The sequence below is a fragment of the Danio rerio genome, chromosome 17 (genome assembly GCF_049306965.1).
Source record: "Danio rerio strain Tuebingen ecotype United States chromosome 17, GRCz12tu, whole genome shotgun sequence".
In the NCBI taxonomy this organism is placed as follows: Eukaryota; Metazoa; Chordata; class Actinopteri; order Cypriniformes; family Danionidae; genus Danio; species Danio rerio.
In genome coordinates this window covers 54,320,926-54,335,000 of record NC_133192.1, presented here as the reverse complement: position 1 = coordinate 54,335,000, position 14,075 = coordinate 54,320,926, and the positions used below count along the sequence as shown (strand labels likewise).

The window sequence follows — 14,075 nt, the reverse complement described above, 5'->3', positions numbered from 1 at the left end:
GGTTTGCAAATAAATTGTCATTTAAAGTGCTGAGATCTTCAAAATATATGACAATTTGAAAGTCACAATCAGCAGTGATGGTGGTAAAAATATCCATCTTTTATATATTAATAATAATAATAATAATAATAATAATGATGAGAATAATAATAATAATAATTATTATTATTATTATTATTATTATTATTATGAGAATAATGATGATGATAATAATAATAATAATAATAATAATAATAATAATAATAATAATAATAATAATAATAATAATAAAAATAATAATAATAATAAATTAATAATAAATAAATAAACATTATTATTGGGTGGTTCAATAGCATTAAATAAAACACAAAATAAGATATTTTGAACAATGTTGGTAACAGTCAACCATCCATTGACATCTATAGTAGCAAAAACAAATACAGGAGAAGTCAATAACTACCGCTTTTCCAACATTACAGGTGCAGTAGGTGACTGTCTTCAGAAACATTTTTTTGTCGTGCTGGTTGAAAGTTTTCACATTCCAATAGTATCGATTAAAGTAAAAGATCTACTGTAAATGTGTTTATAGCATATGATTTTACGCAGCAAACATCCATACACTCCCACTCATACACTACAATTTGTTGCCTATACCCAATTCACCTGTACCGCATGTCTTTGGGCTGTGGAGGAAACAGGAGCCGGAGCACCCGGAGAAAACCCACGCGAACGAGGGGAGAACGTGCAAACTCCACATAGAAACGCCAACTGACCCAACCGAGGCTCGAACCAGCAACCTTCTTGCTGTGAGGTGACAGCACTACCTACTGCACCACCTCTGCATCGCCGAGAATACTTTTATATGTTTTCATAAAATCTAGATTATTATTATGATAATAAGTGTGGTTTTGTGCTTACAGGTTTTGCATTACAGAAGCCCTGAAGTGGTAAATAAGTTTTTTGCATAGAAACAAATAAAGCACATGCTCAACAGGAGGCCTGATGGTTTTCAAAAAGGTTTACAAAACAAGAAGAGAGTGTTTGCTCTGCACTGACCTTTGCATCGGCCCCTGTGGGCAAGGGTGAGCGTGCGGTCCCTGCATTTCGCCCTCTCCAGGTCACAGTTGGTATCATAACTGCGTCCGTCTGAACCACACACAGGCTTGCCGTGACTTCTGGAGCAGGATGTGGAACACGGGCTCTCTCTGTCCCCTATAAGCCACTGCACACATAAATGAAGCGATGAGGGCATGACAGTATAATCCACGCTGCGCTTGACAGAAAACCCTTGCCTAGACTTCGATGATTGTGCAATAAATTCAACCCGAGCCCCTGAGCTTGAAAACAGCTCAATGAGTTTCACAGCTTTTAGCTTCTGATGAAGATTCTGCTCTGTTGGTGCAATTGCAGTGGTTGGTGAAGCTGAAAATAGCTTTTAGCATTATTTAGATGTCTGGTTTGGTATCAGAAGACATTAATATGAATAACAGAGGCAGATCTAAATCAAAATCTGCTGTTAAACTCTGCAGAGCGGTACCGGGTCCGTGACGTCATCGACTTTCGCTTTAAGATTTAAAGGGCTAGCACTGCACCAGACCCCCGTAAGTGATTTAGTTTGAAAGTGTAGAATCTATATTTTAGGCACATATGCATCACTTTTGTTTTTATTCTACTGTACAAAAGTTATTTACACTTAAATACACAATATTTTGGGTACCTGAGCTGGGTATTGAACATTGTTTCATTTTCATAGTTTTCATATGGTTCATATTTGACACATGTACAAGTTATAGATCAAATGAAAGCTCTTGCCAGTGCTCATACGGTTCTAGCATTCTTTTTACTGAATTATATTCACATATCAAATAGTTTTCGAATGAATTGCGATGTTTCCATGGGGCAGAAGTGAATAAAATACATTTATGATCAATAAGCAGCCCCAGATAGCACAGACAGCTGTCATCTCTTCCCTTATGCTGTGCGCTTAAGGGCCATTTCTCCTCTGTTTTGGAGGTGATGTGCATAAGTAATCCTTTTATATGTCTGACGTGGTCCAAACACAGTGAATTATGTTTGATCAAACAAAAGAATAGTGAAATATGAAAACAATGATCGATCCCTGTGGCTTGTACAGCACCTCTCATCAGTTGGAATACAATAACTTTTGCATAGATTATGGTAGAGGCATTTTTCTTTTTTCCTATGATTACAGACATGTGCAGGAACCACCAAATTTAATGACAGCAACCAAGACCACACAGAACCTAAAAGGTACACTTTCAAATTTGAGTTTACAAAAAAAAAAAAAAAATACAAAAAGCGCCTCTTCTTTTAGATGTTTATTATAACACAGACAACATATACAGTTTTTTTAAAACACTTTCAATAGTGTTTCATGAAAATTCAAAGGGTTTTCCTTAAAATGATGCCAAATTTTTGCAATTAAACCTCTGCATGTGGATTTGGGAAGCTTTTAAATTTGGGTTGGCAAAATCCAGGCGGAAATCCCAAAACAGCAGCAGAGTTTAACTGGTTATCACTTATTCACTACTATACTGATTAACATGTTATTTATTTATTTTTTTGTATTGTTTTGGTTTAAATGATATTTACTACTGGCTTATTACCTGCCTATTATTAAGATATTAACTGTTTCTTAAAACATCTATAGTGTGATCTTATTTTTACATCCCTAAACCTGTCCAATACCTAAACCCTTACAATTGATAAGCAGCTATTTAGTTATGTAGTTTAGCTATGTAGTTTATTGAGCTAAAAGCCTTAATTAATGTGTCGTTAATAGCGTGTATAAGGCGTGGCCCTTGTTATACTTGTTCCATGTGCGTACTATAATCACTACAATTAATTATGCCTAAATAACCCTAAACAACTCACATTTTAACCCCAACCATATAGTAAGAACAAGCAATTAATTGGTAACACTTTACAATAAGGTTCATTAGTTAATGCATTTACTAACATGATCTAATCATGAACAACACATGTACAGCATTTATTAATCATAATTGAACATTTACTAATGCATTATTAACATTCAAGTTCATGCTTGTTAACATTAGTTAATACACCATGAGTTAACATGAACTAACAATGAACTACTGTATTTTCATTAACTAACATTAACTAGCATGAACAAATACAGTAGTAGATGTATTGTTCATTGTTTGTTCATGTTAGTAAATGCATTACTTAACATTAACTAATGATCCTTATTGTAAAGTGTGACCAATTAATTATACTCTGTAGTAGAGATCTGTGTGGGACTAAATTTTGAATCCCGCTCATGCCAGGTTTTAGCCGAACCCGACTGCTCCCGCTTATATTCAGCATTTGTTGTCCCGCTGCCCGACCTGCCCGTTTTCTACGAGCTGCGCCCGTTACCGCTAACGAGCATGGGGGAAGAACAAAACCGAAAACCACCCAGCTATACAGAACTAAAAACAAGCTGTCTGTATAAACACACACACACACCAAGCAAGTGACACACACACATAGGCATCACGCTCTGTCTCTCATTCACACACATACACACCTCTCATTCGCGCACACACACACACACACACACACACACACACACACACACACACACCCACGAACGCACAGCACCAAACAAGCTAAATGCAGAATCATGCTGTCTTATTCACACACATATATACATGTGCTCGCTCGCTCGGGAGTCGGGAGTAATATTGTTAGACCACCTGTAGGGCTGCTCGAATTTAGAAAAAATCATAATCACGATTATTTCGGTCATAATTGTAATCACGATTATTCAAAACGATTATCAGTTAAAGTCAAAATAATAAGCGCTCCTGAGAATATTTTTTAAAATAAATATTTCCCAAATGATGTTTAACAGGGCAAGCAATTTTAACAGTATTTCCTATCATTTTTTTTCTTCTTAGCTTATTTGTTTGTTTGTTTGTTTGTTTTTTGGCTAGAATAAAAGCAGGTTTAAATATTTTGAAACCCATTTAAGCTCAATATTATTAGCCCCCTTAAGCAATATAAATTTTTAATTGTCTGTAGAAGAATCTACTGTTGTAAAATGACTTGCCTAATTACCCTAATTAAGTCTTTGTATAGCAGTTTGAATCTAAATGCTTGTTTTGAAAATAGTCTTATATTATGTACTGTCATCATGGCAAAGATAAAAGAAATCAGTTATTAGAAACGAGTTATTAAAACTATTATGTTCAGAAATGAAAAAATCTTCTTCCCATGAAACAGAAATTGGGGTGGAAGAGGTTTGCTAATATTCAGGAGGGCTAATAATTCTTCAACTGCATATATACAGTTTTTTCCACCCTGCAAAGGAAAGAAAATTAAATACCATAGAAAAAGAATATGAAAAAAAAAAAAACACACACATAAGCATGCGGTCTTTTGCGCTGCTAAGTTAATAATCATTTATTGATTAATCAATAATAATCTTATATCTTTTTCATATTCGTTAGAAGCTATGGAAACCAGATTTACGATTAATTGCACAGCCCGTCCAAAATTAAATCAGTTACCGACCGCTCCCGTGCTTTATTCGGAAATGTATTCCTGCGCCGCAGAAATCTGGTCGGGTCCTGCGGGAATGCAGACCTCTACTCTGAAGTTAAATTAATTGGTTGACTTGTGAATTTAAGCTAATAAATGTGATAACAGTTTTTTATAAAGGGTCACAAAACACCAAAACACATTTTTGAGCTGTTGACAGTCATATATTTGTCCAACACTGCAAAAAACACTATTAGAACACATATAGTTCACTAAAAAGTGAAAATGTATTGTTTTTGCATTATTTTAATTAAATTATTTGTTAACAACAGGGATGGCAACTCCTCACGGAGACTGCCATCTAAACCAAAACAAACGGACGGCAGCTCCTCACGGAGCCTGCCTTCAAACTGAAAGCAAAAGTAAAACAATATGCCCGGGCCCGGTCCTCCCTCGGCTTCCTCTGCCATCATTCCTCCTCTTACAGTCCAGAGCTCCTTCCGTGGGATTCGAGGCTGGTGCGCACCACAGGTGCATCCACTTACACGCGGCCTCATTCCGTTCCCACGGCTCTCGGACACGCCCCCTTGCCACACACTGCCTTAGTCAACTTGTTTTAGTTACTAAGTTTACAGTATGTTTATATCACTACAATATTATGGACTTAAAGATCCGCTGTAAATGCTGCACTCCAATTGTAAACATGTAAACATCTTAAACTATTATCGTTGTGTAGGATTTTTGTCGCATTTGTGACAAGATAGTCTATACTAGGGATGGGAAGATTAACCGATATGTATCGATACGCGGTCATGTGCGTGCACGATGCGAGTGCATCGGTAGAGCAGCAGAGGATGAATGAAATTTTGAAAGCAAATCGAGATGCATCGGTTTTTGCGAGATGCATCGGTTTTTCCAAGATACAGCTTATATTTTTAACATAGAATGTATTTTTTATTTATTAACAAGTGTTGTCGACCTGTTTTTGGCGCATAATTTAATCGACCTACATAAAGTAGCAACGGACTTGCGGACTTGCGGATGTGTACACAACTCGGTGTATCAGGTGTGCGGATGAAGCTAGTGGTGCGCCCTCAGAAAGTGCCCTCAGAAAGCGCGAGAAGCAAAACAAACATTTTATTCCCCACTGAGTTTTAAATCTAAAGTATGGCAACATTATGGATTTTGCAAAAAGGATGGACGACTTGACAGGACAGATGCAATTTGCAAAATGTGGCGCGCATCTGTAAAATACACGGGCAGTACGACTAATCTGATATCTCACTTGAAGCGGCGCCACGGTGTTGTTGTGGAAGCATCTTCCAGTGTTCCTGCATCCCCGGCTTCCTGCTCTGCTTAAACTGTAGCTACAGTACCAGCTCCAAAAGTGGTGAGAAAAGCATTGAATGTTATTTCCATGCGCAACAGTTTTGTGCGCTCTACGCCAATAACGGATGCTATTGCATTGTTCATCTGCAAAGATATTCAGCCTAGTGTCACGGAGAACGAAGGTTTTAAACACCTCCTCCTGTTCATTTTCATTTATTTATATTTTTATTAGCCTGTTGTTTACAGTGACAGTGATGTTTCAAAGCAGCATAACACTGCTAGTTCACGACTTTAAATTTTAAATATTCAGTGGCAAAATATATCTTTGTAAAACTTGTTTTCATAGTTGAAAAGTTAAATCACAGTTCTTGTTGTGCAAAGGTAAACCTTTATGTTGAAAGAGTGCAAATATATGTGTTTTTAATATTTATTGCACTTATACATTCTGTTTATCTTGAAAATACTTAAATAATATGTGCTATAGGTTCTAAAATGGCCCTCTACTGTAAACTGACACTCTGGCTCTGAGAGAAAAGCCAGTTTGTAAAAAAAGTCTTGGTTTTGCTTGGTTTATAAATAATCAAACTCATTCAATGGCACAGCATCCTCTTTCACATAATCTCATAAACTTGATCTAATAAGTTAGTGCTGAATTATCGCATTGTATCGTGATATGGGTGTGAATCGTATCGTGTTGCATCGCAATATGTCACAAATGTATCACTAATATATCGGATCGTATTCTTTGTATCGAGATGCGTATCGGATCGGCATTATAGCTTAGATGCCCAACCCTAGTCTATACACATTTCATGGCTTTTTGACACTACGTTACCTACCAAATGCATCTAAGTTACTGAGAAATGCTGAGGGTTTTTTTTTTTCTCCCATTCACCATGCAGTATGAAACATTCCATTAAAACTACAATCTTCCAGCAGTTCCTCACATCCAATATCTCATTTGTCACGGGGGCATGCATGACACGTTCCTGAATGAAAGTGAATGTGCCAGACTGCAGTCAAAGTTACAATTAATAAATTAATAATTTGCCAAATAATTTGATTACTGATGTCCATGTAAACACAGTCGCTTTCTTTCTCCTCTGCGTCTGTGTTTTCTCTGTGAGCCTAATGCTTTCAGCGGCACTGAGGATTTACTTGGTACGCCGCAATCAAACCGGAAAACCAACTAAAAGCAGCAGAATAGCAGCGCTTTAATAAATGGCCTTTGCTAAAGGCATCACGCAAATCAAAGACAGGCAAAGCAACAGATTAATTTTATTCAACATATTTAGATGTAACCCCACTTTAACGTTTTCATAAGTAACTGCAATTTAGTTACACATTATTTCTCAGTAACTTTAACGAATTACTGTTACTTTTATTCATTCATTCATTTTCTTGTCGGCTTAGTCCCTTTATTAATCCGGGGTCGCCACAGCGGACTGAACCGCCAACTTATCCAGCTAGTTTTTAAGCAGCGGATGCCCTTCCAGCCGCAACCCATTTCTGGGAAACATCCACACACACATTCACACACACACTCATACACTACGAACAATTTAGCCTACCCAATTCACCTGTACCACATGTCTTTGGACTGTGGGGGAAATCGGAGCACCCGGAGGAAACCCACGCGAAGGCAGGGAGAACATGCAAACTCCACACAGAAATACCAACTGAGCCGAGGTTCGAACCAGCGACCCAGCGACATTCTTGCTGTGAGGCGACAACACTATCTACTGCACCACTGCCTCGCCCCCTGTTACTTTTATTTTGTAAATAAATTACGTAATGCAGTTACATGTAACTAGTTACTCCCCAACACTGTTGGTCGGTGGTTTGGTTTGGATTGGTTGATTGATTGATTGATTGATTGATTGATTGATTGATTGATTGATTGATTGATTGATTGATTGATTGATTGATTGATTGATTGATTGATTGATTGATTGATTGATTGATTGACCGATCATTATACTCCCAAGCTTAGTTTTGATCTCATACTAACTATACAAATACTTTATACTTTACTTTTGTATCTAATTGAAATACTGAATATAATTCTTGTGTTCTCCCTTACAGTATAACATTTCTTCTTCCTTCCATACTATACCATGACCTTAACAGAGTAACAACAACCATCAGTTGCAGCTTTCCTTTCTTTACTATTTAATAATGTAACTAGTCACCTTAAACACACAGTATCATTCTTGAGTTTCCACAGTTTCAGACAGGCACATACTGTATTCCTCTAACATTCGAGAGAGACAGTCTTTGGAGGACGAGAGAAAACAAATCCAGTGGAGCATTCCTTAGGGCTCAGTGTAGATGCACTGTACGCTGGCCAGCTTTAGGCCTAGACAAATTTGCTAGCGATTCTGCTGAATCATCATGCAATGCAGTTCTGACACTTAGGTTTCACAGCACAGCAGGTACACAGAACTGGAGAATCACTACTGGAAAAACAGCAGCTTTAGCCAGAAACACAGGGCACATTTTCCATTTTAACATGACCCATCTGAATGAATCGAGTGATCACACACAGACACACACACACACACACACACACACAAACAACAAAAGGTTGCTTCAGGACTGATTCTCTTGAGTTCAGCAATTAAGCAAATGGAACCAAATGATGTCACTAATATAGCAGACGTGGACTGATTCAGCCTGAATGCCTGATGGCAGAGAGACCAGCTTCTTTCCAGCTGGACGTATAACAATATTAAATCTCCTTTACAATGTAGTATACTGTGCTTAAAAAAAACAAGAGCAGCCACACTAAAATGTATACCTGAGCAAATCTTTACTGTCGTTTAAGACAGGCCAAATTATTCCTGTTAAAGGGCACCTAGGTTACCCCTTTTTTCAGATTTAATATAAGTCTTTTGCGTCTCTAGAATGTGTATATAAAGTTTCAGATCAAAATACCCATCAGATTTTTCATTATACCTTTTACAAGATGCTGTTTTATACTGATTTCCAGCAGGGGGTGGTTTTGTCGTACTGCGCCTTTAAGACGAGTATTTATACATGCCCGCCCACTATTTCTACATGCCTCCTCCCTCAGCTGCGTCATATAACAGACAGACTTAAAGGAAGAAGGTCTCACGTAGCGTTTGTGAGATACTACAGTAAGAACTAACCTTTACTAATCAGTATTGTGAAGTTGCATTGATGAGTCACACACAATATCGTTACAAAGTTAACGCGCGCGCCCGCGCACACACACACACACACACACACACACACGCAGGCAGGCAGACAGACAGAGCGCGCTTAGCTTAGTTAAGGCTAACCTTAAGTACTGTGTTGATATCTGTTATGCTAATGTACAAAATAAACCTGATTTAACTTCCACAAACCGGGATTGAAGCGTCTTCTTTTATAAATGTTCTGACACGCGGCTGTGCTGATGAAGTAAAGCTGAAGTAAAACGCTGTAATTAATTACACACATACTCTGTTTTAAAACACTTTAAACATGTGAAACTTACTCTTAATCACATTTGATGATGATTGCTGATCCTAGCGAACAGAACAGACCTTTTATTCCCGGTTGCTTTGCGTATGTCTGCCTGGTCTTGTTGACATATACACGCGACTACCGCAACATGTTAATGCTCGCAGCTGTCAATCAATTCGGTGGGCGGGGGGATCGCACACCTAGGTAATGGTGCGATCGATTTGAAAACAGCTCCAATTGGCCGACCCTTTTTTTGTAGTTAAATTGAAAAAAAAGGACTGGGTGTGTTCATATCACCCCAGTATGACGGTCTATACACTATACCAACACACAGATCTGTCCAAACAGCTTGAAAAGTAGATTTTTTACCATAGGTGCCCTTTTACTGTCACCTGGTCTTAATATGAATGATCCAAAGCAAGCTGTTTTTAGTGTGATTTGGTCATTATTTTGTTTGTGTGAAGGAAATCAAAATTTGAAAGAAAAAGAGACTCGTTCAAAAAAACGTAACTAGTATGAATGCCATAAGTATGTTGACAAATTTATACTTAAAGGATGATTCCTCTCTTGATGACATTTATTATTATATCACTTTTACGGGTTTCTCAGCAGCAGAGGTTTTCAAAGTGAGATCACCTTTGAGTGCAGTTAGGGATGCACCGATACCATTTTATTTTGGAACCGATCCGATCTCAATGTGGTAAACTGTGCTTAAATAATCAAGATCAGCCACACTAAAATGTATACCTGAGCAAATCTTTACTGTCGTTTAAGACAGGCCAAATTATTCCTGTTGACAGTCGCCTGGTCTTAGTACGAATGCTGATCCAAAGCAAGCTGTTTTTAGTGTGAATTAGTCAATTTTTTTTGTGAAGGAAATCAAAATTTGAAAGAAAAAGAGACTCGTTCAAAAAAACGTAACTAGTATGAATGCCATAAGTATGTGGACAAAATTTATACTTAAAGGATGATTCCTCTCTTGATGACATTTATTATTATATCACGTTTACGGGTTTCTCAGCAGCAGAGGTTTTCAAAGTGAGATAAACTTTGAGCGCAGTTAGGGATGCACCGATACCATTTTTTTGGGAACCGATCCGATCTCAATGTGGTAAACTGTGCTTAAATAATCAAGATCAGCCACACTAAAATGTATACCTGAGCAAATCTTTACTGTCGTTTAAGACAGGCCAAATTATTCCTGTTGACAGTCGCCTGGTCTTAGTACGAATGCTGATTCAAAGCAAGCTGTTTTTAGTGTGATTTGGTCAATTTTTTTTTTTTTGTGAAGGAAATCAAAATTTGACAGAAAAAGAGACTCGTTCAAAAAACGTAACTAGTATGAATGCCATAAGTATGTTGACAAAATTTATACTTCAAGGATGATTCCTCTCTTGGTGACATTGATTATTATATCACGTTTACGGGTTTCTCAGCAGCAGAGGTTTTCAAAGTGAGATCACCTTTGAGCGCAGTTAAGGATGCACCGATACCATTTTTTTGGAACCGATCCGATCTCCATACCAAAATTCTGAGTATCGACCGATACAGATCAGATCCCGATACTGTGCCATTTTTTCTAAGCATAATACAGTTTCCATACCTCTGGTGCTAAACTCAAATACTATATCTTTAGAAAACATAACAGATCTACAGGTCTACTGTATATGACAGACGACACAATCTAACTAAAAACATGATGGTCCAGCTTGTGTTTCTTTTCTTTTTTTTAATATTAAGATTTTTCTTTGAAATCTGCAATAGGCTACCACCAGGGCTTGAGATTAACTTTTTTTGATCCCCAGCCACTGTGGCTAGTAGTTTTCCAACATTACTAGCCACTCTGCATTTTCACTAGCCACAATTTTATTGTTGGAAAAAAAAACGCATAAATAGGACTTTGACTTGCTAAAATTACTTGATTTAGATTTTGCATTATCTCTACATGCCGTGTCATGTATGAGCTTGCTCAATAATCATGTGCAAATGGGTCACGGTTTCATAGTATTAAAACTAGTTTTTATTTCAGAGCTCGAAAATGAAGGATCTACCAAATTTATCCCTGACCATACCAAACATAAACAATTTTTTCTTAGCCACAAAATTTAAATGTGTTAAAACAAGCAAAATATAGCTGCATACTATACTGTTTATTTAAACGGCACCTATGGTGAAAAATCGACTTTTCAAGCTGTTTGGACAGACGTGTGTATATATCGTGTATAGACCAGGGGTGCTCAATCCTGTTCCTGGAGATCTACCTTCCTGCAGATTTCAGTTGCTAGCCATATCAAACACACCTGAACCAATTAATTAGGACCTGAACTACACTTGATAATTACAGGCAGGTGTGTTTGCTATGGGTAGCAACTGAAATCTGTAGGAAGGTACTGTAGCTCTCCAGGAACAGGCTTGAGCACCCCTGGTATAGACTGTCATATTGGGGTGAAAAACACACCCAGTCCTTTTTTTTTCAATTTAACAACGTAAAAATGGTGGACCAATTGGAGCTGTTTTCAGATCGACCCCAACTCGACGTAGGAGTGCGGTCCCCCTCGCCCACCGAACTGATTGACAGCTGTTGCATTGACATGTCCCGGTAGTCACGTGTATGATCACGTCAACAAGACCAGACGTGAGCAAAGCAACTGGGAATAAAAGGTCTGTTCAGTTCGCTCAGATCATCAATCATCATCAAATGTGATCAAGAGTAAGTTTCACATGTTTAACATGTTTTAAAACAGTGCATGTGTGTAATAAAGAACAGCGATTCACTTCAGATTCACTTCATCAGCACAGCTGTGCGTCAGAACAATTATAAAAGAAGACTCTTCAATCCTGATTTGTGGACGTTAAATCAGGTTTATTTCGTACATAAACATAACAGATATCCACAAAGCAAAGGAGGTTAAGCTGCATGCTTAAGCTGTGTATGCGTGTTTTTCTGTGTGTGTGTGTGCGCGCGTGAACTTTGTAACGATATTGTGTGTGACTAATCAATGCAACTGCACAACAAATACTCATTGGTAAAGTTCTTACTGTATTATTTCTCACAAACGCTACGTGAAATCTTCTTCCTTTAAGTCTGACTGTTGTCTGACGCAGAAAGCCACGTAGATAAGGTAGGCGGGAAGGACTCGCCTTAAAGGCGCAGTACAACAAAACAACCCCCTGGTGGAAAGATGTATAAAACAGGATCTAGTAAAAGGTATAATAATAAAATCTAATGAGTGTTTTGAGATGAAACTTTACAGACACATTCTGGAGACGCAAAACACTATTGAATCTGAAAAAGGTGTAACCTAGGTGCCCTTTAACAAAACATATGCACAGTAATCTGTCCTGGCTAAAGGTCCCAGATCACCTGTTAACTACACATAAATGGGGAGTTGATCTCCCATTAAACCAATGTTATTGTAAAAAAATGGTAATTAAACCAAATTAATGCAAAAGAAAGCAGGTACAAAACATACCATGTGTTAATAAAATGATGATCCTACATACGGTTAATGTTAGACCTATTAATAATCTGTTCAAAGAATGGTTAAAGCGAAAGCAACCAACCTTTTAGGAAATCCTGATATTTTCCTGCAGGTTTGACGCCAGGTTTGAATCCAGTTTTACTTAATCTCACGCCAATCTTGCCATGAGTGAGACGGAAAAAGTTTAAAACAAGGTCCGCTTATATGCTTCAGCGCCAAAACACAAACTGATATGTTAAATAAAATATTGATATAAATAAAATTACAGTGAAATATTCACAGTTTTAGAGTAGCCTATAGACCTTTTTCAAGGCGGCTGCATGGAGGGCGACATAGTGACCAGCGTCTTCCGGTAGAATGCTAAACACTTCTGTTTACAGCGTGTACAACTGGTAATTTGCGCTCCGAAAATGGGTGTCAATGACGTTTTTAATAGATAACAGAGTGTTTTTGGGACACACATCTTAGAAATGTGTCTGTTAAAGCCGTTATAATCTGTAACGTGGTTCAAGCGTGTCAGAAATACGAGAAAAACGTTCTCCTAGTTCACGTGTCTGCCGTCAGAAATACAGTGTGTCAGCCTGTCAGCTCAGCGGCTCTTTAACACACACACACAGAGAGAGAGAGAGAGAGAGAGAGAGAGAGAGAGAGAGAGAGAAACTTAACAGGTATGAAAGTCGTGCAATTTACAAAAATGACCAATAAAAGTCTGTTATTGATACTCTGCTGGCTGATTTGCTGTTCATTCTGATCGCGAGCCGTTTGTGTTTTATTTCGTGTGTTGTTTTTACCACGGTTTGTGTTTTTCTGTCATTTCGAAATGACACTAGCCTATATTTTCACTTTGTCACAGTTATTAAATCAGTGTGTGAGTGGCACAGTACAGGCTGCGTGTGTGTGTCAAACAATTTGGTGAATTACATTTGTTTAGGCTGGTTATATATTTGAAATAAAGAGAAAATGTTGACTTTAGCGATGACGAGGCTTCATTTAAACTGCAGAAGATGCCGTCTGACAACGAGGGGAAAACGCCTCACAGCAGCTGTTTTCCATCCTATTAGATCGCATTTCTTTAAATGATCAGTCCAGGAGATGGTGCTGATGGACAACAGGATTAGTTCAAAGAGGATAAAAGCAGGTAAAATAGATTAAAAATAGTTTCAAAGCTGTCCAAATGTGACTATTTACACGCATCAGCTGCCGACTGGAAGTTCTTCGCATTCTCCTTGCGCATACACGCAAAGCATAATGGGTAATTTTGCGTTCCAAGAAAAAGGTCTATATTAGGCTTAATAATAATGACAC

General features: G+C 37.8%; 1 protein-coding gene across 51 annotated transcripts in view; it reads right to left on the bottom strand.

Moving 5' to 3' along the window:
- Positions 1 to 14,075, bottom strand: part of smoc1 (SPARC related modular calcium binding 1) — a 156,991-nt gene that overhangs the window by 76,574 nt on the left and 66,342 nt on the right. For 50 of the 51 annotated variants that reach the window (XM_021467096.3, XM_021467091.3, XM_021467094.3 and 47 more), the window contains exon 2: positions 1,036 to 1,201. In XM_021467096.3, the coding sequence (XP_021322771.1) occupies positions 1,036 to 1,201 (166 nt within the window). 51 annotated transcript variants of the gene reach the window in all.